Raw genomic sequence first — 25308 nt, 5'->3', positions numbered from 1 at the left:
TGGTGGTTACGATGCTTCAAAAGTCAAAGATTTTGAAAATATTTAGCTTTTTGTTGAATCTCCTAAATTGTTTAGTTCCATATTCATGAAATCCTTTTTGTGTAGGGATGCTATGAAAATACTCTTGTCGTTGAACTGGATATTACAGCACGAAAGGAATTCAAACTCATAGAACAGGGACTTGAACGACTATGGGAACGTAAGAAAGACAACTTTTTAGCTGTTGATGTAATAAGATTATGTTCACACACTAATTCATCCTATTGTGGGCATATTTGGCTATGATGTACCTCCCAGGGTTATCTCGATCCCAGATTCAGGAGGCATCCAAAGACCCGGGAGAGGTGGTTCCAGATTTAATGGAGAAGGAGGACATTGTCTCCTCCGATGGCTCTGATGAGGCTGATTCTACTAAACGAGAGACCTTAATGCTGTCATATGACCTCAATAAAATGCCAGAAGAGAATGAATATCTCTATAGTGGAATATCTCCTGAGAAGAAGAATCCGTGGCACTTGGCTATGTGGGCGACGCGATACTTGAAACCTTGAGGATAGTGCAATAGTTTAATTGAAGAATTGTTAGTCAGGTTTATAGGATAGCCAAGACTTGTTTGTTGAATTTATCGCGATTTTATAACTGTTCAGATTGTTATTAGGGATTGTTGGTATGCTACATTAAAGGCCCTTAGTCTACTGTTTTACCTGTTTATGCAATTTGTTGAAAGACTATCGCAAGATGCGGATTAATATGAATTTAATTGGCACAATGATTGAAATGGTTTTTTATCTTTTCTATTGCCTTTACTATTACACATACAAATCTCCCAAACATTAAAAAACGACAATCTATTTGTATTTTCTTAATGACGCTGACACAAGTACTAAGAAATATACTTATTATTATTATTATTATTATTATTATTATTATCATTATTATTATTATTATTATTATTATTATTATTATTATTAATAATAACTATACCCTATTATTATTAATAATCTTTGTATTATTTCAGAAATAAACAAATATTTATAAGTTTACCTATCTTTGTATTTTAATGCTTGATATTTCCCTATAATTTTAGTACGCTGTCTATTATTTTGGTCGATATTATTATTATTATTATGACCAATATTATTATTATTATTTCAAAATTAAAAAAACCAACACTAAATTTAGTTTCTTTAATATTTTTATTTTTTAGATTTTTCCTGAGAGATGCTAAAATGACACTATTCTCCCCTTTATTTGTAAAATGTATACTCACCTCCCTTGTAACTTTTAAAAATCCTCCTCTTTTATCCATTTTTTTAAGAAAAAACATATTATTTTTTATAAAAATACTCTTTAATTAAAGTCTAATTTTTTTGTGATTAAATTCTATTTACCAAAAATTATTTTTTTTTCTAAGATACCCTTCAATAATTTTTTAAAAGATCTTAGGAAAAAATTAATTATTTAATTTTAATAAAAATTTTGGTAAAATTATAATTTAATAATTAATTCAACAAAAACTTTGGTAAAATCACAATTTAATAATTATTGAAGGGTATCTTAGGAAAAAAATAATGTAATCATTTTAAAAAAGGTTGGTTTAGAGGTTAGAGAAGTGTCATTTCAAAATATCTTAGAAGAGGGGAGTAAATTTTTCTCTATTGTTATTAATATTAATATTATTAATTCAGAATAAAAAACGAAAATAGGATTTGGGTTTTCACTATTTCAAACACCCGCGTTTTAAAAGTTATTCATCTTATGAAATACCCCAGCATCTACACCCCACCCCTTCTTCTCAATCCTTATACACCCCAGCCCTACCTCACAGCTCTGCTCTAACCTGTCGAGCTCCGACGAGGACTGCTTAGCTCGCATCGCATTCTCGGTCTGTAGAAGCTTCCGGTAGCGTCGCTGTCTCTGCCCGCGTGGTCGTCGTCCGTTCGAGACCACGGTTGGACCATCCTCTCTACTCTGGTAACCACCCGTCTTTCTTCAATAAAATATGTGATGTTAAAATGGCAAAACAACTGCATTCTCTCATGCATGCTAGCCACAATATTGGATTAGTAGATTAGTAGATTAACATACTATGCTCGCAAACGAGGCATTGCGGAACCAGAATCTTTATATGAGTTTGTTTTTCCTATTTTGAGATTTCAATTTGGTAGATAATATTTTTAGATTTGTACTGCAAAGCATTGTGAACTGCAAATATGGAATCTATTTCCAATGAAATGTGTGGTAACTTTTATTTCTGTACACACCCTTTTTCATGTCATTGAGCTCCCTTAGGAAATTTAGGAAAAATATTTATTGATTTATTTTCATTGTGACGTGATGCCAAATTGCGTATGATGGTTGAAATTGGAGTTTGATTTTATGGTTATTTATTTATTTAGCTCGAAAAGCAGCTTTCTAAAATCCAACTCCTTTTAACTCAAAATTAAATAACTAGATCGTGTATGTGAATTATTTTATTAATAATAATTTGAACATCATATACTATGAACGCATATTTATTTTCAATGTAAAAAGAGGTTTGAGGTATTTAGATTAGCCTTTTTTTTTATTTATCACTAGAGTCTCAGTCTCTCTTCAGAATTTTTTTTCTATTACTCCTGAAATTTGAGGTATTTAGATTGGTCCAAAAACGTACACCATAAATCCTTAACAAATGACTGTATAGTTGAATGAATATAGTTGAATAAATGACTAATAGTAATTTTCCAATTAATCATGAATCACCCTTTGGCTGGTCGGTTATTTGTGATAAATACAAGTGTTTAATTTGATTAGCCCAGAACTATAATAATACACTTCCTTGCTATACATGGATTATTTGCAAAAACAGAGTTTGATATCCAAGAAAAATAGTTTCTGACATGGTTAGACTTAGTACTTGAAGATGATAAATTATGATTTGTATATTTGACCAATTTGTGAATACTTGTCCTTAGTTCAATTTTATAAAATAATCTTAATTGGATTTTAAAGTGACTTGATTTTTTTTTTTTGCATTCCCAGTATTCGGAAAAAAAGGATGGCTAGGAAAGGTCGTTACACGAAAAGACAAAAACTGGGACTAGGATTTTAGCAACCTCAAGTGGCTCCGCCTCCAGGCTTCCCACCACGATGACGCTCAAATTCTCCTAGCCAGTGGTGATGGTATCCCTACAACTTCGTGCCCGTTCCGTCTACCCCACAGTGAACCAAGGCCTACTCCACAAATGAGCACAAATAGCCCAGTGCACAACTCGGAGCCATGCCATAAAAACTTGGACGCGAATACAGATTGGGTAGATTCCCTTGATCAAGAAGTTGATGACCAATCCTTTGTTGCTTCTGGAGCTCAGAGTCACAAGGGATGCAAGACTACAGAGTTTTGGAGGGTTAAGATCATCGGTAACATATTCAGTTATTTTTCTTTCTTCAATTCGAGTTAGACTCCATGTTATGTATCATTTCTCATGCATATTTACACAACGGATACTCACATAAGGTATTATATTTGGCTTATAGATGCCGACGGCACAATCAAGCCCGCAAAATTAAGCATGAAGGAGGCTATGGAACGGCCTAATGGTAAAAGAATCGTGCTCAGGTTCAACAACACAAAGCAAGCAATTGGAGACGAAGCTGGGCTGTTAAGTGGCGTGCTTGGTCTGCTGGGATCTGACTATGGAAAATTTTCTATCTGTGAGAAAAGTTGGCATAAGATTACCACTAAGGACAAGTTTTATAACGAATGTCTCAAGGTAAAAGTTTATATCCACTTTGAATTAAATCTGCTTATTTTTTCAATTATTGACAAATTGTATTATCTGTGTAGCAAATTTTCCACTTTGATGAAGATAGCGAAGGAATTATCAAGAAAAATATTTTCAAAAGTATGGGGAAGTCTTGGAAGAAAACAAGGTTGAGGTTGTATAATGCTTTTTACGAGCCAACATATTGAGCACCATTCGCCGGGAATTGATCGAGAACATTGGAGATGGTTCCTGACTATCGCGCCAAAGCTGAGACAAAGGTATCTAGTTTATCATTGGTACACAACAAAACAATTTATGTTGCATTGAGTATTTTTAAATCAGTTCCTAATTGCCCATTGTCTCTGATGGACCAATAGGAGAAGTGCCAGAAAAACGCGAAAAATCGATCAAAGCAACTATATACCTACACTGGCGGTTCAAAAAGCATCGCACGACGGATGGAAGAAGAAGTACTTTACTTTTTCATTCACTATTTGGACTATCTCTATGAATTAATTTTCATTGATTTTGTGGAATACGGTAATGGCAAAAACTTTGATGTTACAGTCGGAACAAACAAGGAAGGAGAGTCGGTAGAGGAGAGTTATGGATCACAGTGCACAAAAAAAAAAGATGGCTCCTATATCAATGATGAAGCAAGAGCAATCGGTGTAAGTACTACTTGTTAGACTTTGTCGTTAAAATTATGATCTCACATAGGGTAATCGTTTACTTCTACATGAAATGATATATGATCTTTTCTTAATTTTATTGTGGCATTTATAAAACGATATATGATCGACAAACATTCAAATTTGATTCTGTGTAATTTTTAGATTTCATAAATTTTTGGCACCATGTTGATTATAATTTATATAAGCTTTATTGATAGAGCAAAAAAAATTATTTGTGTTATTTCTAAACCTAGATGAATGGATTTAGTTAACGAAGATTACAGCAGATTTTGATATAGGAGGTTATTTTTGGTGTGCAGATTAAGTAACCTCATGAGTAATTCGAGTGCATGATGATATGCTTATGGTTGAATTTCATCTGTGATTTCATTGATTTGTGGATTACAGTTCCTTAGTTATTGCTGCAGATAAAATATATGCTACCTAGTACAGTTGTTAGTTAAGCATTAAAAAGACATGTCCTATATTGCATGCGATTTAAATCCTTAAGTAGAGTTTCACATTTCTTAGGAAAATTCTTTGTTTGTTATGTTCGAAATAATTCAGTTTCACTTATCCCTTATTTCTTTTTACAGTGGTTGGCATCCTATGAAACAGATGCTCTATTTTGGTTGTTTTATGTTGTTATCTCTTGAGACCAATTTTTTTCGAACATATTTGTATGTTTTTTACTGTGATGAAAGTGATACAGTTAATCATTCTGTTTGGTGTGTTATTGACATGCGATGGACCTATCAACAAAATGATTGTATTTGCTAATTTGTGTCTGTAGGAAAAAATTGAGGAGATTGAGCAACATGATGAGTCTTCTAGGGTGTTGTCTCAAAGTAATTCCATTGGTCAAGTTTTCGGAAAAGAGAAACCGGGTAGAGTACGTGGTGTGGGTTTCGGACCGTCTCCTACTCAACTCTTCGGTTTGAATTCACATGCGCTAGGCAACGGAGTCCAACTAGAGGAGACCCAGAGGAAGCTGATTGAACTGCAGGCAGAGTTGGAAGGTGAGAAGTTGAAGAGGATGGCGATGGAGGATGAGGCAACAACAGAGAATAAAAGGATGAAGGTGATGGAGAGTGCTCTAATTTATCTATTTCAACGGCAAGGTAAGGAGCTGCCACCAGACATCGCTGCAGGGATGAGTTTTGTGGAATGATAGAGTGATAAATAGTATATTAGGATTAGAGATATTTTGGATTGAAGCAAACATTTTGTTGAATTAAACTATGCAATTCTTTGCGAGAGATTTGTTTTCTTTGTATTTTAATGAATATGTTATTTTGTTTTGTAGATAATTTTTTTGTTTTTGCCACAAGTATAGATTCTAAGGTTGAAAATATTCACTCTTAAAATAATAAAAAATTAAAAGGAGAAAAAATAATTTTATAATATTTTAAAAAATTTATACGTGTTTCTTTGAAAAACGCAAAATTTCTTTCTTTTTTTTTAAATTAGCGGCGGTTTTAAACCGCCAAAACGTGGTTCAAAGATTAATAAATCTGTTACATTTGGCGGCGGTTTGCAACCGCCGGTAACTGTGTCCGAAACTATAGTACAATTTAGCGGCGATTTAAAACCGCCGCTAAATGTGCCCCAACTTGGACATATCGAGATACATCGCGGTGGTTTGAAAACCGCCGGTAAACAAGGAGCAAATCGTGTCAGTCTCATTTGGCAGTAGTTTTCTAATCGTGTGCCGCAAAATTTTGATTTAGTGGCAGTTATACCAGCGGTTGCTGGAAACCGCCGCCGAACCCAATCTCAGCGCCCATCTCCATGGCTTTCCAGTTAGCCGCCGGCCTTTGATTTTGCGGCGGGTTAAAACCGCCGCTAATCAAGAAGAAAACCACCGGTATTCTGCGCCTCTCTTGTAGTGCATGAGCTCATGCGTCGGTTGTCTACCCGCAACCCGACGTTACTCGGGACGAACCCCGAATATGGTTTTTTTATTGTGTCAGTTAGACACCTTGGCATCACGGTTACCCGTGTCAATTAGGCCTCATCATAATAATACCTTAATGTATATCGCAGTAAGAAACAGTGCTATTAGTTAGGCGAACATTCCCACATTAGCAATCTCAGGCTATCAGTTAGGCGGGTCCTTTCGCATTAGCAATTTGGCACAAGGCCCATTCACATTTCATTTTCATGAATCATAATTTATTTCAATTATTTATTTCACTCATGACTTTTTATTTTCTTTCTTTTCATTTTACCTCCACATCACCGATTACATACTCATACCTCCGCATCCCCATATTATTAAACGTACCTTCGCATCACCGCTTAACTATACATACCTCCGCATCACCTTATTTATTATTCACTTATCATTGCCTCAGGTTTCTAGATAGCCAAACTTCTTTATCGTTTAACAAAAATTCATTTCCTTAATAAATCGAACTCAAATTATTACTTAAAACAAACTCCCTTCTCAAAAGATAGAATTTAAAACATTATACTTTTCTTAATAAATCAAATTCAAAATAGAATAAATATTTTTCCAACTAAATAAGTCTCAAATAATTTAACTTTCTAAAACCAAATCTTTTAAAATAGCATTTCAAATAAAGTCCTAAATTTTATAAAAATTTCGGCAGTACTTCGCCTAAAACTCGGGCTTAGCCACCCTTACGGTCTCCCTCTTTCTCAACATCTCATCTCATCAAACTTTTCTCAACAGTTATCAAACAGAAGATTCTCAATCAATTGGACATTCACAATTCATAACAATTAACAAATCAATCATACTCCACAATTTTCATGTAATCCATCAATCCAACTCCAATCTCATCAATTCGTAATTACTTTTCACATATCATAGAATCCTTTCAATTTTAAACTCAATCAACTAGTAACCCCAAAAATCAGCCTTCCACTATTCTAGTTATTTTAAAGTCATTTACTCTCTAGCAAGGTTACTATTTTATTTTAAAAGTTAGATTTCAAGAAACAATTCAATGATTAAACTTCAATGCTTTAACAGTTCTCAAAATCAATTCCAGTTAATCGTAAATCAACAATAACAACCACCACAACGTCATCAAACGAACAATTCAATAGAATTCAATAGCTACCAACTTGACATAATCAATTAAAATAAGAGTTTCTAGTAACTTCAAAACCATAAGAAAAAAAACCAGTAACAATCACAACCTCAAACCAAAACCAATCTCACCAGTTAATCACCATTCACAGCCACAATTCAACCAATTTCATCACCAAATTCAATCAATTTAACAAATAACACAAAATTAATCGCAATTTCATCACATTTCAATTATATTGACAATCACCAACAATCTCAATTTTATCAATTTTCATCAATTAATCAAACGAGACATTTATAAATTATTTGCAGTTACTCACTAAACTTCAACGGCATTCGTAAATTAAAACAGTTAATTTTAAAATAACTCTCCTACCTCAATGTCGCATTAACAACGTAATCGAGACAGCGGTAGCGGCATCAACCAAACGACAGAAGTGTTATTTCCCACAGAAATGATGATGGTTGCAACAGAACAAGGATTTCAAATTTAGTGTAATCAAGGGCAAAAATAGCCTTGGGAATTCTAGACAAAGCAAAGACTAGAATTGAATTAAAACTAGAGCATGGCAATTACAGTAGTGACAAAACAGAACGTGCAAATGAATCAGAATTAAGGAAAAGATAAGACCAGAACCATGGTAGCAGAATCAGAACCAACAGTAGCAGCAGCCCCGTTGTTGGCTCTTGGCAGTGGCAACGGCTCCCACTGCAGCAAATTCCAGCAATCAGAAGATCAGAAACCAGAAGCAAGAATGATCGTGCCTATGGCAGCAACACCAACTCGATTAGTTCCGGTAGCTAGGGCATGACTTGGTTCGTCTTTAATAGTGGTGGCGGCGATAATCCTAGCGACGGTGACGGTGGTGATGTGCGACAGCGGCGATGCTGCCTCCCTCTCTAGCTGTCGCGTTCTCCTTCCCTCTTGCGTCTTCGCTCTCTCACGCGCTACCTTTTCTCTCCTCATCTTCTCTACGATGGTGACGACCATGATAGCGGCAGCAACAACAGTTTGGAATGGCGAACAGCGGCGGTCGAAGCTCCAATGGTGATGGAGGCAAGGCGCGGCGGCGACGGCACGAGACAACGCCCTTTTGGTACAAATTATGATTTCTTTTCTAAGGGCTATTGGTAGGTTATTATTAGAAATAGAAATTTCAAAATTATATGAAAGTTTTTAAGTTAATACAATTAGGCCGTCTTTCAGATTTTCAGATTGGATTGGTACAAATGAGAAGCTAGTCTCTAATCTTTTTGGAATATTTTCAAACATAACATTGAAGTTCTTTTTCTGATTGTGATATTTCTTTTTTTGTTTGAGTTCCAACTAATTCTAACACAATTTTAGAATTTGTTTGATCAGTAAAAGTTGTATCCTCAATATGTAAGATAAGAGTGAGTAAAAGTTTACAAAATTTTTCTTCACTTAGACTCTCTCCAGAAAGAGAAATTTTCTAAAAAAAAGTTTTATGTTCTAAAAAAATAACATTCATACTTACATGAAATATCTTTATGTATGGATTGAAAAATTTATAACCCTTTTGACTTGGAGAGTAACCAATAAAAATATATTTTTCTACCCTTGGATCAAGTTTAGACTGATATGAAGGTGTATGCAAAAATACAATACAACCAAAAACTCTTAAAGGTAAGTCAGAATGTAACCTACATGATGAAATTTTTTTAACGTATCCAACATTGTGCAATAATTTAACACATGCACAAACATTCAATTAATGATGAATTAGGCTGCTGTTAGAATAGCATCTCCTCATAAATATTTTGGAACATTATCCTCAAACATAATGGCACATGCTACTTTAAGAAGATATTTATTCTTCCTTTTAGCATTGCCATTTTGTTGGGATGTATTGGAGCATGTGAATTGATGCTAAATATACCTTTCTCTTGAAAAAATTTACCAAGATTTTTATTAAAGTATTCAGTACCATTATCACTTTTTGATATTGAAATTTGTATCAAATTGTGTTTCCACAATTATTAAGAAATAATGAAAAATTTTAGGAACCTTAGCTTTTTCGTACATGAGATAGATCTAACATAGTCATATGTGGTCATCAATAAAAATTACAAATAATTTTTTTTTCAAATTGAATTGTTATTTTTGATGGAGTCAATATATGACTATGAATGAAGTGAAAATGTTTAGATGCATGATAAAGTTGAGAATAATAAAAACTCTACGGCTCTTTACACAAATACAACTTTCACCTACAAGTAAGGAAGAATTAATATTCTTAAATAAATTTGGAAATAATTATTTGATATATGAAAAACTAGGGTGCCCTAGTCTATTGTGCTAAAGAATCATTAAATTCTTGAACTACTTTTATCCTATGAAATATTTTCAAAATGATAGAGTCATTTATCATTTTAGCATTGCCAATCATCTTTTTAGAGGTTCAGTCCTAAAAAATACTATCAGTGTCAAGGAACGTCACATTACAATTGAAATCCTTACAACTTTTACTAATAAAGAGAAAATTACAAGAAAGCTTTGGTACATGTAGGACATTTTTATGTCGGTATTTTTGGACAATTTAATTGTATATTTTCTAGCAATAGATGAAAAACTACTATTAGCAATTCTAATTTTCTCATTTTTAAAATAAAAAAAATAAGTTTTAAACAAAGGGAAGAAGCTGGTCATATGGTTAAATGTACTTGAATCGACAATCTATGGTGCATTCAAATTTGAGATGCAATTAAAGAAAATAGGAATACTAAAATTACCTATTTGAGCCAAAGAACTACTAAGATTATTAGACACAAAATTATAATTTAACAACCCTATAAGCTGCTCAACATATTCTTTACTCAATGATAATTTTTCAGGTTCATGAGCAGTTAGGATAAAGCGTATTTTGGGACTAGATTTGTTGTTTTTAAGATGTGCTAGCTTTTTATGAATCTTCCAACAGATTTTTCAGGTATAAGAAGATTTATTACAGTGATCACACCAAATATTGGAGGGATGTTTCTAATTTGATGAATTTTTAAATGTAGCAGGTGCCACCAAGAGTGCATAGGCTCTTAAAAAGTCTATTCAGTCTTGCCTGTCTTTTTTATCATTACAGCTTTACAGGTTTTTTCTCTTCTAATTTCAGCAAATACTTTCCAATTGAGGATAGAATTGCTCTTGTCACGAACCTCATCCAGTTCCATATTGAGGCCTACAAACAATTGAAATATTCTCCTTTTTTCACTGTTTGTTGGTGATGTTTAGCATCAATAGCTAAATTTCACTTGTAGTTATTGAAATAGTCAAGGTCTTGCCACCCGCTTCAATGTATAAAAAATATTTAGTGACATTGTCACCCTTTTGTTGAATTTCTCTAAATTTTAGAGTGAGTTCATAAATTTAGGATTTATTTTCAATACCAGAATATATCTCCTTAATGTTATTCCACAAGTCCTTGACAGTGATATAATATATATAGTTACTATTAATAACCTCCTTCACTAAATTCACTATCCTCTTCCATTGAGTTTACTAGTCATGTCATCACTATGAAATTTTTAATATCTTACACATTATATTGTGGGTCAACGACATTAGACTGGCTTCGTTCACCGGTGAGATATCTAATTTTCTCTTTTCTACGAATGTGTGTACATCTGAACTGATTGAGATCACCTAAAATAATTTGACCATTTATTCAGTCGAAAAGTAGTGATCTGAACCGAATGGGAGTCATCATTAATTAATATCCGTTACTCAGATTTTAAATCTGATAGAGTGGGAGTGGTTGACTCTTTCTGTTCATGATTAATAACTGAGAAAATATAAATTGTCAACCATAACTATAAATCAAAAACACAATGCAGAGATCTTACTCTAATACCAACTTAAAGTATTCGAATATTATGTTATATCAAATGTGTAGGAAATTATTTTTTTATAGAGAAATTATAAAAATAGAAATAATTAAAATTAAAATATACTAACCTAAAATAAAAAAATTAATTATAAAATTCTTAAAATTAAATTAAAAAAATATTATAACTAATTCTATTTACAGAAAAATTCATGAAAGAAATTAGAAATTTGATTTGATTTGATCTTGTCAATAGTATTTTTCTTCTTTTTTATTTTATTTTTCTTATTTTTTCTCTCTCTTAAATAAAAGAAAAAATTAGAACAGAAACACATTATTTTCTATATTACTTTTGTTGTGGTGATATGCAACTCAGTGGATGTTGAACTAGTAGGTTGAACTAGTAGATGCCACCGTGATAGGCCAAGGCTTCTTGCTATAGGCGAGAAACTAACGCTGACAACTTGGTGAGTGCGAGAAGTCTGGAAGAAGCCACGTATCTTAGGGTCTGTACAGAATTCTGCCATTCTTGCAAAAGGATTCCAAACAATAGCGAAAAGTATGGGATTGCGCCACGCGTTTTTCATGCATGTTAGGTGAAGTCCCCCGCCCACCCTTAAATTTTGTATAAATGATCTTCTTCCTTCTCGCACTAAACTCTTTTACAAATATTTTTATAGATTTTTGTTATAAATTAGTCAACTTTTGGTAGGGGTGTTCATAAAAAAACCAAAATGTGGTTAACCGGTTAAAAAACCATAACCACATTTTGGTTAACCAGTTTAATGAAACAATTTAAAAACCATATCCATATTTTTTAGAATTGGTTAACCAAAACCAAATTAAAAGAAACCGGTTTTTAACCGGTTAACCAAAACCAAAACCAAATTAAAATCAAAACTTAATTTCAAAACCAAATTACATACTCTTTCTCTCTCTCTCTCTCTCTCTCTCTCTCTCTCTCTCTCTCTCCCTCTCCCTTTCTCTCTCCCTCCCTCTCCCCCTTACTCTCTCTTTCTCTCTCTCTCTCTCTCTCCTCCTATCTCTCTTTTTCCCTACTCTCCCTCCTCTCTCTCTCTCTCTCATTTTCCTCTTTCTCCTCCTCTCCTTTTCTCTCTCCCTATCCCCTCTCTCTCTCTCTATTCTCTATCCCCTTCTCTCTCTCTCTTCTTTTCTCCCTATTTCTCTCCCTTTTCCTTCTCTCTCCCCTTTCCTTCCCCCCTCTCTCCCTTCTCTCTCTAACTCATTTTTCTCTTTATCTCCTCTCTCCTTTCCTTCTCTCTCCGCTTCTCTCTCTCTCTCTCTCCTTTTTCTCTCTTTCTCTCCTCCTCTCTCTCCCCTATCTCTCTCTTTCCCTATCTTCCTCTCTTTCTCTCTCTCTCTCTCTCTCTCTCTCCCCTCTTCCTCCTCTCTCTCTCCCCTTCCTCTCTCTCTCTCTCTTTCTCTCTCTCTCCACCTCGTCTTTCTTTCTCTCTCCCTTGTCTCTCTATCCTTCTCTCCCTCTCTCTCCCCTTCCCTCTTTCTCTCTCTCCCTCTCTCTTTCTCTCCTTCTCTCTCTATCTCTCTCTCCTTCTCTCCGCTCTATCACTTCCTCTCTCTCTCTCTCTCTTTCTCTCTCTCTCTCTCTTTCCTTGCCCTCTTTCTCCCCCTCCGTTCTCTCTCTTCCTCTCTCCTCCCCTTTCTCTCTCTAATCATCTCTCCCCTTTTTCTATCTCTCCCCTCCTCTCTCTCTCTCTCTCCTCTCCTCTCCTTCTCTCTCTCTCTCCCATATCTCTCTACTTTCTCCTCTCTTTTCCCTTCTCTCTCTCTTTCTCTCTCTTTCTCTCTCTCTCTCCCCTCTCCTTCCTCTCTCTCTCTTTTTTCTTTTCTCTCTTTCTCTCTCTCTCGCTCATCTCTCTTTCCTTTTCTTCTTTCTCTCTCTCCTCCTCTTCCTCTCTTCATTTTCTCTCCTTCTCCTCTTTCTTTTCTTACTCTCTCTTTTCTCTTTCTCTCTCAACCTTCTCTCAATCTCTATCCCTCTTCTATCTCTTTTCTCCTCTTCTCTCTAAAGCGAGAGAGAAGAGAGAGAGGAGGCGAAGATAGAGGAGGAGAAAGAAAAAAGAGAGAGATAAGAAAGAGAAGAAGGATAAGAGAGAGAGAAGCAGAGAGAGAAAGAAGACAAAGAGATAGAAAGAGAGAGGGAGAGAGAGAGGATAGGGAGAGAGAAGGAGAGAGAGAAAAGAGAAGAGGGGAGAGAGAAGGGGAGAGGGAGAGGAGGGGAGAGAGAAGAGGGAGGGGGAGAGAGAGAGCATGGGGAGAGAGAGGGAGAGAAGGATAGAGAGAACGAAAGGGGAGGGGGAGAAAGAGGGGGAAGGGGAAGGGGAGAGATAGAGAGAGAGAGAGAGAGAGAGAGAGAGAGAGAGAGAGGAGGGGGAGAGAGAGAAGAGAAAGAGAGGAAGAGAGAGAAAAATGGGAGAGAGAGAGAGAAAAGAAAGAGAAGAGGAGAGAGAGAGAAAGAGAAAAAATTATTTATAGAAAATATTGAAAAGAGATAAGAAAGAAAAAGGAACGAAAGCAATGGAAGGGACTTCATTATTTACAAATATTACTCGTATCATTTAGAAAGAAAAAAATTAGATTAAAAAAATTCAATTAAAAAAAGGTTTAAAATTTTGGGTTTTTGTATGTAAAAATATTAATTTTTGTGTAAAAATCTATTTTTACATGTAAAAACCTATTTTTATGGTATAAAAACCAATTTTTTAGTATAAAAATCGGTTTTTGGGACAAAAACTGGTTTTTTGTGTAAAAATTTGGGTTTTATATGTAAAAATATTAATTTTTGTGTAAAAATATATTTTTACATGTAAAAACCAATTTTATGGTATAAAACCAATTTTTTAGTACAAAAACCGGTTTTTTGGTACAAAAACCGGTTTTTTGGTACAAAAACTGGTTTTTTAGTACAAAAACCGATTTTTTATATAAAAACTGGTTATTTTTTTAAAAACCGGTTTTTATTTTAATAACTGATTAAAAACCGGTTTTAAAATTCATTAACCGGTTAATAACCGGTTTCATCATGTAAAACCAATTTGGTTAATTAACCAATACTATATTTTTGGTTAACCAAAAAACTGGTTTGGTTTTTGGATTAACCAAACCATGAACACCCCTAACTTTTGGTACAAATAATACTAAATTATTACAATTTTGTATAAAATGAGATACTGAAACTATTAAATCAGTCTATTAAAAAGCTTACGAACTACTGACAAACATCATATTATTTATACAAAGTCATCTTTTTTTAAAGAAAATAATTTTTTTTTAATTTTTTTCAACTAACGAGATATTTTTTTATTTAAAAAAAAATCAAAATTCATCTCGCCATTAGCGAGAAACTTTTTTATATTTTTTATAAGGGAAAAGCTCAGTATACAAGCGATTAGGGCTTGTAACTATTACAAGTTCATTAACGCCTAATTCACTAAAACGCGTTGCAACTCCTACGTCACTTACACGCGCTATACAAAGATCCCGCGTTTGTATAACTACCAAATTTAAAAGATTTGTTTCCTTCTTTGTTTTCCTTCTTTCCAAATTTCATCGTTCTTCTTCTCGCGCGTCTTCCCCTGGTTTTTCGATCGTTCTTTTCTTCTCCTTTCTCATTGGTTTGTTCTTCGTCATTGACGTTAGTTCTTCTCTCTGTAACTCCAGCTTCGTTTTCTTTTCGATTTTCTGGTTTCTGAAATCAAAGTTTGAACTCGTTTTGAAGATAATAGATGATTCAACCTCAGATTGTCAGCTGAATCAGGGCGAAGTGGAGCACAAATAGGAAGGAAAACAAGATTAAGAATCAATTGATTACATGTAGCAAAGAGAAAAAATGAAACCCTCATAGCAAAGACTCATTTGATAGGAATTGGAATGATTTTCTGCTAAATTTTGGTCTTGTGGACAACAAGTGGCTTTCAGGTAGTGTTGGGTTAAAATCTGCAGCAGAGGTGTAAATTTAATTTTTTATCGGGTGTATTTATAGTCTGTGTTTGGGTGTATTATGCAGATCTCTATGCAGACCGTCATATATGGGTTCCAATCTATTTGGAATTCTGGATCACTACTTCATATTATAGTACCTGTAAATCAGACATTTTGAATACACCAGAGAGAGTTTAATTAATTTTGGTCTTGTGGACAACAAGTGGCTTTCAGGTAGTGTGGGGTTAAAATCTGCAGCAGAGGTGTAAATTTAATTTTTTATCGGGTGTATTTATAGTCTGTGTTTGGGTGTATTATGCAGATCTCTATGCAGACCGTCATATATGGGTTCCAATCTATCTGGATCACCACTTCATATTATAGTACCTATAAGTCAGACATTTTGAATACACCAGAGAGAGTTTAATTAATTTTGGTCTTGTGGACAACAAGTGGCTTTCTGGTAGTGTTGGGTTAAAATCTGCAGCAGAGGTGTAAATTTAATTTTTTATCGGGTGTATTTATAGTCTGTGTTTGGGTGTATTATGCAGATCTCTATGCAGACCGTCATATATGGGTTCCAATCTATCTGGATCACCACTTCATATTATAGTACCTGTAAATCAGACATTTTGAATACACCAGAGAGAGTTTAATTAATTTTGGTCTTGTGGACAACAAGTGGCTTTCAGGTAGTGTTGGGTTAAAATCTGCAGTAGAGGTGTAAATTTAATTTTTTATCGGGTGTATTTATAGTCTGTGTTTGGGTGTATTATGCAGACCGTCATATATGGGTTCCAATCTATCTGGATCACCACTTCATATTATAGTACCTGTAAATCAGACATTTTGAATACACCAGAGAGAGTTTAATTATGGAAAAAAAATTTACTTATAATTGGATCAAATATATTTACACCATGTGTTCAATTTCTTACAAGAGTATATAACAATTACATTAATCAGTGACAATATCATTAGAATCTATCTGACAAAATGGACTCAATAACAATGAGGATGGTCTGGACAGTCTTATTGCATCACTTCTCCTCGCTCATATTTCTGAATTTCTCACTCAACAGATGGGTTGCACACTTTAGATCCTTGATTTGCTGTAAACAAAGCAAAATTAGAGTTAGATATATTTCTATTATGAAAAACTGATTTGATCGAAGACATATATTTGTTCTTACATTTTTTTCAGCTTGGTTTCTGCCTGCCATTTTTTCTGAAATGAAAAATACACCCATAGATATCAGTAAGATACACCCATAGATATGAGTCAGATACACCCATAGATATCAGTCAGATATCACTCAAATACACCCAAATGATTACAGAAATACACCCAAAGGATTACAGAAAATACACCCAAACGGTTACAAGAATTCACCCAAACGATTATAGGAATACACCTAAAGGATTTAAGAAAATACACCCAAAATTCGTTGAAGTACATCTTATGCATAATTCAGAACTCTTTCTCTTTCTCCTCCTCATCTTCTGCTTCTTCTTCTTCTTCAAAAACGATTTTACCATGAAAAATCGAAAAAAAAGAAAAAACAGAGAGAAAAGACGTAAATGAAGAAGAAGAAAAAGAGGAAAACGAGGAAGAAGAACGTGCAGAAACGAAAGAAAAGGAGAAGAAGAAGAGTAAGAGGAAGAAGAACGTGCAGCAAGAAGAAGAAAAAGAATTTTAGAAACCATGAAAATCGAAAAAAAAACGAAGAAGAAGAAGAAGAAGAAGAAGAAGAGGAAGAGGAAGAGGAAGAGGAAGAGGAAGAAGAATTTTAGAAACCATGAAAATCGAAAAAAAAAACGAAGAAGAAGAAGAGGAAGAGGAAGAGGAAGAGGAAGAGGAAGAAGAAGAAGAAGAAGAGAAGAAGAAGAAGAAGAAGACGAAGAGGAACCGTTTGAGTGGGGCGCGTGTAGTTACGCTCCATTCAAAATGAGTTAATGCGCGTGTTAATGTAGTTTGGGCTGATAACTTGTAAAACTTGTACGGCCTTTTTACTTGTATGTGTAGCAGTAAATCATCTGGCTATATGCAAGATTTCTTAATTGAGTTAATTTTTTTTAATAATCTCGTCGTTAGTGAGAAAGCTAAAACCACTATACCAAAATACATCACTCTCCAACTCATCACTAGACATAACTCCAAAAATCAATTCATATCGAAAATTTTTGACCCAAAAGAAAAAAACTAAACCAAAAAAAAAAGAAAGTTTAGCCAACCCATGATTAACAAGTAATATTGCACGCGCTTCGTCCAACGATCACTGACACTGACTTGTTCTTCCTTTCTTACAAGCGACAATTGCCGATTTGCCGTCGTCGTCGTCGTCGTCGTCTCTCTCTCTCTCTCTCGCTTCTATATTGTCTTCGACCTTGTGCAATTTCGCCACCTCTCTCTCATATACACGCTTCTGCAACCACCACTATAGCTATAACAATACACTACTTTCTCTACCATCTCAACGTGCTTCAATGTTGAAACTCACCACCACTTTGGTCTCAAAACTCAATTCTTAAGTTTCTAACCGCACACTATCTTTTTTAGTAATTTGAGCTTCTGGATTTTCCCTTTTCTTTTTAAATCTTGATTATTATAATTTATTTCTTCTTAAACTCCTATGTTGTGTACTTGCGTTGCCGTAGAAGCCTAATTTGTCTGGTACCACGTTGGAATCAAGAGAGTGTCTCATATGTTTTGTCTCTTTAGTTTTCGCATCATGAGTTCTCAGCTTTATCAACTTCTTCTCGGAAGTCTTCCAGAACACTCCAAACCCCAAGATTTACCTCTTTAATTGAATTCAAAGACAAACAATTATTGCATCACTTATGAATTACGATGGACCAAGTTGAGAATTTTCCCAATTTCAGCTCTTCCATGAACAATTCATCAAGGAACTCGACTTTTGGCCACTCAGGATCCAAGCCTGTTAGCTATGGGTCAAAGGGTGCTGATTCTGGAGCTTTAAGTATGTCTCAGAAGGAAATCAGTGATGAGGATGCAAGATTGGTGTATGTTGATGATCCAGAGAGGACAAACGAGAGGTTTGAATTTTCCGGGAATTCGATTCGTACTAGCAAGTACTCAATTATCACATTTCTTCCAAGGAACTTGTTTGAACAGTTTCATAGAGTTGCTTACATTTACTTTCTCATCATTGCAATCCTTAATCAGCTGCCTCAGCTTGCTGTTTTCGGTAGAGGTGTTTCCATTTTACCACTTGCATTTGTTTTGTTTGTTACTGCTGTTAAGGATGCTTTTGAGGATTGGAGGAGGCACAAATCAGACAAAGTCGAGAATAACCGAATTGCGTCCGTTATGGTTGACGGCCAGTTTCAAGGGAAGAAGTGGAAGGATGTAAAAGTTGGTGAGATCGTTAAGATTGCTGCAAACGAAACCATTCCATGTGATATTGTGTTGCTTTCAACTAGTGATCCTACTGGGGTTGCGTATGTGCAGACTACTAACCTTGATGGAGAGTCTAATTTGAAGACTCGGTATGCGAAACAAGAGACTCAAGCGAAGGTGCCAGAGAAGGAGAGGTTTATTGGGTTAATTAAGTGTGAGAAGCCAAATAGGAACATATATGGATTTCAGGGTAACATGGAAGTTGATGGAAAGAGGTTGTCGCTTGGGTCCTCCAATATTGTCCTTAGAGGCTGTGAACTCAAGAATACTAATTGGGGTGTTGGTGTTGCCGTGTATTGTGGTCACGAGACCAAAGCGATGCTCAACAACTCAGGTGCTCCGTCGAAGAGGAGCCAGCTTGAGACTCACATGAACTTGGAGATCATTATGCTTTCTGTCTTTCTTGTAACATTGTGTACAGTCACCTCGGTTTGTGCCGCTATTTGGTTAAAGAGCCACAAGAATGAGCTGGATTTGATGCCTTATTACAGGAAACTAGACTTTTCCGAAGGTGAAAAGGAAAGCTATCAATATTACGGATGGGGATTGGAAATCCTTTTTACTTTCCTTAAGTCAGTTATAGTGTTCCAGGTGATGATCCCCATATCCTTGTATATATCCATGGAGCTCGTCCGTGTTGGTCAGGCATATTTCATGATCCGGGACTCCAGAATGTATGATGCAGCAACAAATTCAAGATTTCAGTGCAGGGCTCTGAACATTAATGAAGACCTAGGCCAAATTAAATATGTCTTCTCTGACAAAACCGGTACACTTACCGAGAACAAGATGGAGTTTCAATGTGCGAGCATCTGGGGTGTCGATTACAGTTCCACAGAAGCAAGTTTGGAGCATGGGCATCAAGCTGAATGCTCTGCTCAAGGTGCAACTCAGTATTTCCAATATTTTAGTTTTGTGCTAATTCACTTTTAACATCCCCTATAATGCAGGAGCTTGTTTATAATTAAAATGTTCTATTTTTGTGTCATTATTTGATCTTAGTGGATGGAAAGGTCTTGAAGCCAAAGATGAAGGTGAAGGTCAATCAAAAGCTTTTGCAATTATCAAAAAATGGTTTTGGAAATGTTGAGGGAAAACAAATATATGATTTTTTCTTAGCACTGGCAGCCTGCAATACAATTGTACCTCTCGTTGTTGATACATCTGATCCTACAGTTAAGCTGATAGATTACCAAGGGGAATCTCCGGATGAACAAGCATTAGCATATGCTGCTGCTGCCTATGGCTTCATGCTCATAGAACGAACCTCAGGTCACATTGTCATTGATATTCATGGAAAAAGACAAAGGTAAACTGACCTTCTTTTCCTAAAACTTCTGCTTTTCATCTTTTCTATACTCTGAACTTTATGGTGTTACTAGTTTTGACTTAATGTTGACTGAGCAGATAGGAAGGTTGTCAGCACATTTTTTTGTTTGGAATTTCCTGTGGAACTTAGATTATGAGTTTCTTTATCTTTTATTTATATATATTGGTTGGCCTTGAATGTGTTTATTGAATATAGAGATAGCAGTTAGCAAATCAAGAAAGAAAATGAATGGGAACTTAGAATAATTCAGCACTAGACACACTAAAGTATAATTCAGAAACAGACGCACTGATTTAAGCTTACAGTTGAAAGTTGGAGATTGCAAGACAAAAGGATAAGTTACTGACTCTTTTAAATGAGATAGGAAAGTATCACTAAATGTCAGGCATAGAAACATGAGAGAGCAATCTAAGTGGTGCAAAGATGATGATATTCCATCAGTTGAGTAGGCGGATTAGACAAGATTAGGAATGAATGCACTAGGGAGAAAGTTGTGGCAGTGCTTGTTGTGGGAACATGGCAGAATCTCACCATCTGGGGTTTAGTCATCTCACCATCTGGGGTTTAGTCATGCGAGGCAAGATCTGTAGAATCCCCAACAAGAACAGTAAGTAAAATTAAAGATTGGGTCAATACGTAGTTCAATAGTTGTTACATCTGAGCTAAGGAATGGAATGTCTGAGATGCTGATTTCAATGTGAATTCCCAGCCAACTAAGTGTTTGTTTCGGATATGGAAAACAGTATTAAGGAAAATAGGAAATACAAGAAAGGAAAGAATGTCCTTGGCATAATGAATCACTTCGGCGTCTTCTAGTCTCAATTCTGTTCTACCCCACAATGGAACCCCTTGCAAGATTGAACCGCCATTAGAGCCTCTCTACACCTTAGTTTGTCTCTTTTCCTGATTTGCTTCTTTGGTCAACCCACTCTTCCTTTTCTTCATATCTATTAGTATCTAAGGGCCTTGAGTCTCTATCATTACTGTTAAAAATGACTTAGGGATGGTTGTGATAAGATGCAATGGCATTGATTTACTGATGGTCAATGCCACAAAAATGAGAATTTTTTTTCTAGGTTGAGCCATATAAATTTGGAAACAAAGTTAAGTCATCTACATGTGCACTTTATCTTCTTTCTTTCCAGGCTCTATATTATATACATAGAGTACAATGTGTTTATTTGTCTTGTTTGTTACCTGAAATCTAACTAACAAGAAGTCCCTTGATTCCTCTTAATGAAGTCTCATGGACCACTAGTCATGGTTTTCCACTTTTTTAATGAAAATATTCCCATTATGGGCTGTGCAGGTTCAATGTCTTGGGTTTGCATGAATTTGACAGTGATCGAAAGCGAATGTCAGTTATCTTGGGGTACACAGACAATTCTGTGAAACTTTTTGTAAAAGGAGCAGATACATCCATGCTTAGTGTGATAGATAAATCATTGAACACTGAAATACTACGAGCAACTGAAACCCATCTTCACTCTTACTCCTCCCTGGGTTTGAGGACCCTTGTTATCGGAATGCGGGACCTGAGTGTGTCAGAATTCGATCAATGGCACTTTGCCTTTGAAGCAGCAAGTACTGCTTTGCTTGGAAGGGCTGCCTTACTTCGCAAGGTTGCTAGCAATGTAGAAAATAATCTGTGCATATTGGGTGCAACTGCTATTGAAGATAAACTACAGAAAGGAGTACCGGAATCTATCGAGTCTCTAAGGACTGCAGGTATTAAAGTATGGGTATTAACCGGGGACAAACAGGAAACTGCCATATCAATTGGCTACTCCTCGAAGCTCTTGACAAACAGCATGACTCAAATTATAATCAATAGCAACAATAGAGAATCATGTAGAAGACATTTACAGAATGCTCTTGTTAAGTCTAGACAACCATTGGCTGCATCTGCGGTTCACAACAATTTTGAAGGATTTTCTGATGCTATTGCAACACCAATAGCCTTGATTATTGATGGTACAAGCCTTGTGTATATTCTTGACAGTGAACTTGAAGAAGAGGTAAATGGTACTAAATATTGAACTTCCTTTGCAATGTTTTATTCCATGCTCAACTCCTGACATTGTCTATTTCTGTTGAGATTCCAGCTCTTTGAACTTGCAAGTAGATGTTCTGTTGTTCTGTGTTGTCGAGTGGCTCCGTTGCAAAAGGCTGGAATTGTTGCCCTTGTTAAGAAAAGGACGGCTGACATGACTCTAGCCATCGGAGATGGTATGAAATCTTACACTTGTTTCCTTAAAAAAATTAAACTAAATACTAGAACAAAAAAAATAAGGATATATTTTTTTTCTTTGCCTGATTGATGTTTTATTTTAAAATAAGTAATTATTATGCATGTGTTTCAGGTGCTAATGATGTCTCGATGATCCAAATGGCTGATGTTGGAGTTGGCATCAGTGGACAGGAGGGTCGACAAGCTGTGATGGCTTCAGATTTTGCAATGGGACAGTTTCGGTTTTTGGTTCCTCTTTTATTCATACATGGGCATTGGAATTATCAACGACTTGGTTATATGATAATATACAATTTTTACAGAAATGCTATCATTGTTCTCGTCCTGTTTTGGTAAGCTACAGTTCAGCATGCGTAAATATATAGATATTTTTGTTATGATATTGTAAATTTAGATATGCCACAAACATTGCCTTGCGCGGTTTCTTATCTCTTGTTAACTGAACCTACCTGGTTATTTAGATAAAAATGATTTTGTTAATGTTTTATTCCTCCAAATCGTTTTTCAGGTATGTGCTTTTCACTGCCTACACTGTGACAACTGCTATAAATGAGTGGAGCAGCATGTTGTATTCAATAATCTACACGGCGTTTCCGACTATTGTAGTTGGTATTCTTGACAAGGATCTTAGCAAAAGGACTCTCCTAAAGTATCCTCAGCTTTATGGAGCCGGGCAAAGACGAGAGGCTTACAATAAAAAATTGTTTTGGGTGACAATGGCTGATACTTTTTGGCAAAGCATTGTTGTTTTCTTTATTCCCCTTTTTGCCTACTGGGGAAGCACTGTAGATATATCAAGCATAGGAGATCTTTGGACACTTTCAGTGGTTATTTTGGTAAATTTGCACTTGGCTATGGACATCATCAGGTGGAATTGGGTTATTCATGCAGTCATTTGGGGCTCTATTGTTGCAACTGTCATTTGTGTCATGATTATCGATGCCATACCGACATTTCCCGGATACTGGTATGTGCTATCTTTCCCCATTCTCTATCTTTTTATACCTATAAACTTGTATGTGTATATGTCTGTGGTTAAATGAGTATGCTTGTGTTTGTTTATTGTTTCTTGAGCATCCAATCTTAAGCGAGATTACGGAGGAAAATTAAACTAGGAAAACAATAATAAATGTACAGATCTTAATGACCAGGATTTATTGATGAACCTAATATTTAGGGTAACTTGCTGGCCTTCCTTGTGGTTTTCTGATACTATACTCAGCATTTCTCTTCTTGATATTCATATTTATCCTTGACCTTGTGAGTTCAATGATGTGTTTTACGAAATATAAGAGAATTAACTATAATATCAGTTAAAGTTCAATTGTGGTTAGTTTGTGTATTTAAAATTTTTAAAGGGAGTGCCGTGTGCAACATAGCTTTGGTCTTAGGGAAGTCAATGTGATTTATCCTAATATTCAAGCATTTTGGAGTTGCCTGTTCCAAGCATGAAATAATATTTCATTTCTTTTTAATTCATTGGATTTCCGGAGTGATGCTAAACCCTTCAAGAAAGTGCTTTTTTGTTTTATAGGCTTAGAATAAGTTACTACGATGTTTAGAAATTAGAAGTTTAGAACCCAACGTAGAAGTTAGTTTATTTATCTTCATTCACCACATGATGTTGGAACTTGGAAATCGTTAAATTCTTTAATCCTAGGATCATCCATGTTAATCAAGAAAGTTATAATCATACGTGATCCATGAGCACGATTGAGGGTCTTGTGATTCTTGATCTTGATTTCGATCCTTGATCTTAATTTGTGGTACTTGATCTCATTAAGATCTAACTCGATAATAATCTTAAATCTTTTTTATTATTTTTAAAACAGTGAGACCACTATTAGCTAATATGATTATTCGTTCTTATATATATTTGTATAGCACACAAATAGACCAATTACATATGATTTCCTAACATAAGAAGCTTTTGCATTGCTTTAGTTTCTCCATGCATAAATTCTGATGTTTGCCTCTCAAATTTTTACAGGGCCATATTTAATTCTGCAGGTACTGGATTGTTCTGGTTATGTTTGCTAGGAATCTTGATAGCAGCATTGCTTCCTCGTTTTGCTGTGAAATATATTTATCAATATTACTACCCCAGTGATATTCAGATCTCACGAGAAGCCGAGAAATTTGCGAATCAGAGAGTCATCGGCGGCAACAGACAAATAGAAATGTATCCCATCCCTGATGGTCCACCAAGATGACACAAGTGACTCTTGTTCCTTTTTTCTTCGATCTTTTTCTTTCGTAAAGTTACATCACATACTCTTTAGGCTGCGTCAGAATATTTTTCTCTTCTGTTGGTTGCCATCGTCTCATTGTCTTCTATCCGAAGGATAGAGTATTTTTGGTTTTTCATTTCAGAGGTTGCTTGTATTTTTATTCTTTTGTGTAGATAAATTAGCATGTTGTAAATTGACGATGATTATAGTAGAAATGAAAAGAATCCCATATGTTCTTACATAGATTTTAAATGAAAATTCCAATATTAGTTCCTCCAGTCTGCCTTGCTTATTTTAACTCTGCTTTGATATAACTATGCAACATCATAGCCTCATAGGGGACAACTTCCTGTAAGCCAATTCCCCTCTAAATCTAATATTGAAATTTAAAAAATTAGGTTCTGTATTTTTTGCATATTTGTACCGTATAATTTTAAAGAATCACCCGTGCTCTCATCTTCTCTCTTCTACTTCTCCTCTCGTGCACCGTTGACGTTTGTCAGTGCGTCTGCTTCCCCGCCCTTTATTGCGCTACTTCGCACTATCGTGCCACTCGCCGTCCTCCATTGCGACGCGTCTCCGCCCTCGCGTCACCGTCCCTGTCGCGTCTTGCCCTTCGCCACCGTCGTTCTTTTTCGACGTAAAATTTGGATTCTTTTTAATGTAATTTGGATATTTTTTTATATAATTTTAATTTTTTTTTTCATACTGTGGATGTTTTTTCGTTCTTTAATAGAAAATGTACTGAAATTTAGAATGCGTATGTTTCTTTTACAAAGAAATACATCC

General features: G+C 35.3%; 2 protein-coding genes across 3 annotated transcripts; both read left to right on the top strand.

Moving 5' to 3' along the window:
- The first annotated feature begins 1753 nt into the window (after positions 1 to 1753).
- LOC112771753 (uncharacterized) lies at positions 1754 to 5733 on the top strand. The gene is made up of 6 exons (XM_072225760.1): positions 1754 to 1974; positions 3025 to 3402; positions 3520 to 3755; positions 3830 to 4027; positions 4127 to 4420; positions 5217 to 5733. Exons 4-6 carry the CDS (start codon positions 3992 to 3994, stop codon positions 5592 to 5594), a joined length of 708 nt encoding a protein of 235 aa, XP_072081861.1. The 5' UTR covers positions 1754 to 1974; positions 3025 to 3402; positions 3520 to 3755; positions 3830 to 3991; the 3' UTR covers positions 5595 to 5733.
- Positions 5734 to 17430: 11697 nt separating this feature from the next.
- LOC112770967 (phospholipid-transporting ATPase 1) lies at positions 17431 to 24797 on the top strand. Of its 2 annotated transcripts, XM_029295074.2 has the most exons (8): positions 17526 to 18343; positions 18552 to 19590; positions 19710 to 20016; positions 21347 to 22055; positions 22143 to 22266; positions 22401 to 22620; positions 22797 to 23255; positions 24279 to 24797. In XM_029295074.2, exons 2-8 carry the CDS (start codon positions 18618 to 18620, stop codon positions 24499 to 24501), a joined length of 3015 nt encoding a protein of 1004 aa, XP_029150907.1. In that variant the 5' UTR covers positions 17526 to 18343; positions 18552 to 18617; the 3' UTR covers positions 24502 to 24797. The 2 variants fall into 2 exon arrangements, with proteins under 2 accessions (XP_025671267.1, XP_029150907.1); XM_025815482.3 differs by having other exon boundaries at positions 17431 to 19590.
- Positions 24798 to 25308: the final 511 nt, after the last annotated feature.

Source organism: Arachis hypogaea, chromosome 18 (assembly GCF_003086295.3).
Source record: "Arachis hypogaea cultivar Tifrunner chromosome 18, arahy.Tifrunner.gnm2.J5K5, whole genome shotgun sequence".
Lineage (NCBI taxonomy): Eukaryota > Viridiplantae > Streptophyta > Magnoliopsida > Fabales > Fabaceae > Arachis > Arachis hypogaea.
Note: the sequence above shows the minus strand (reverse complement) of the source record. Positions and strands in the feature narration are given on the sequence as shown.

What these genes read in the sequence shown, in the direction of transcription:
- LOC112771753 (XM_072225760.1), top strand. Translation starts at nt 3,992, where the DNA reads ATGGTTCCTGACTATCGCGCCAAAGCTGAGACAAAG. An exon ending in GCGCCAAAGCTGAGACAAAG is followed by an intron (nt 4,028 to 4,126) that starts GTATCTAGTTTA and finishes ATGGACCAATAG; the next exon opens with GAGAAGTGCCAGAAAAACGC. An exon ending in ATGAAGCAAGAGCAATCGGT is followed by an intron (nt 4,421 to 5,216) that starts GTAAGTACTACT and finishes TTGTGTCTGTAG; the next exon opens with GAAAAAATTGAGGAGATTGA.
- LOC112770967 (XM_025815482.3), top strand. Translation starts at nt 18,138, where the DNA reads ATGGACCAAGTTGAGAATTTTCCCAATTTCAGCTCTTCCATGAACAAT. An exon ending in AGCTGAATGCTCTGCTCAAG is followed by an intron (nt 19,591 to 19,709) that starts GTGCAACTCAGT and finishes ATTTGATCTTAG; the next exon opens with TGGATGGAAAGGTCTTGAAG. An exon ending in CCGACATTTCCCGGATACTG is followed by an intron (nt 23,256 to 24,278) that starts GTATGTGCTATC and finishes AAATTTTTACAG; the next exon opens with GGCCATATTTAATTCTGCAG.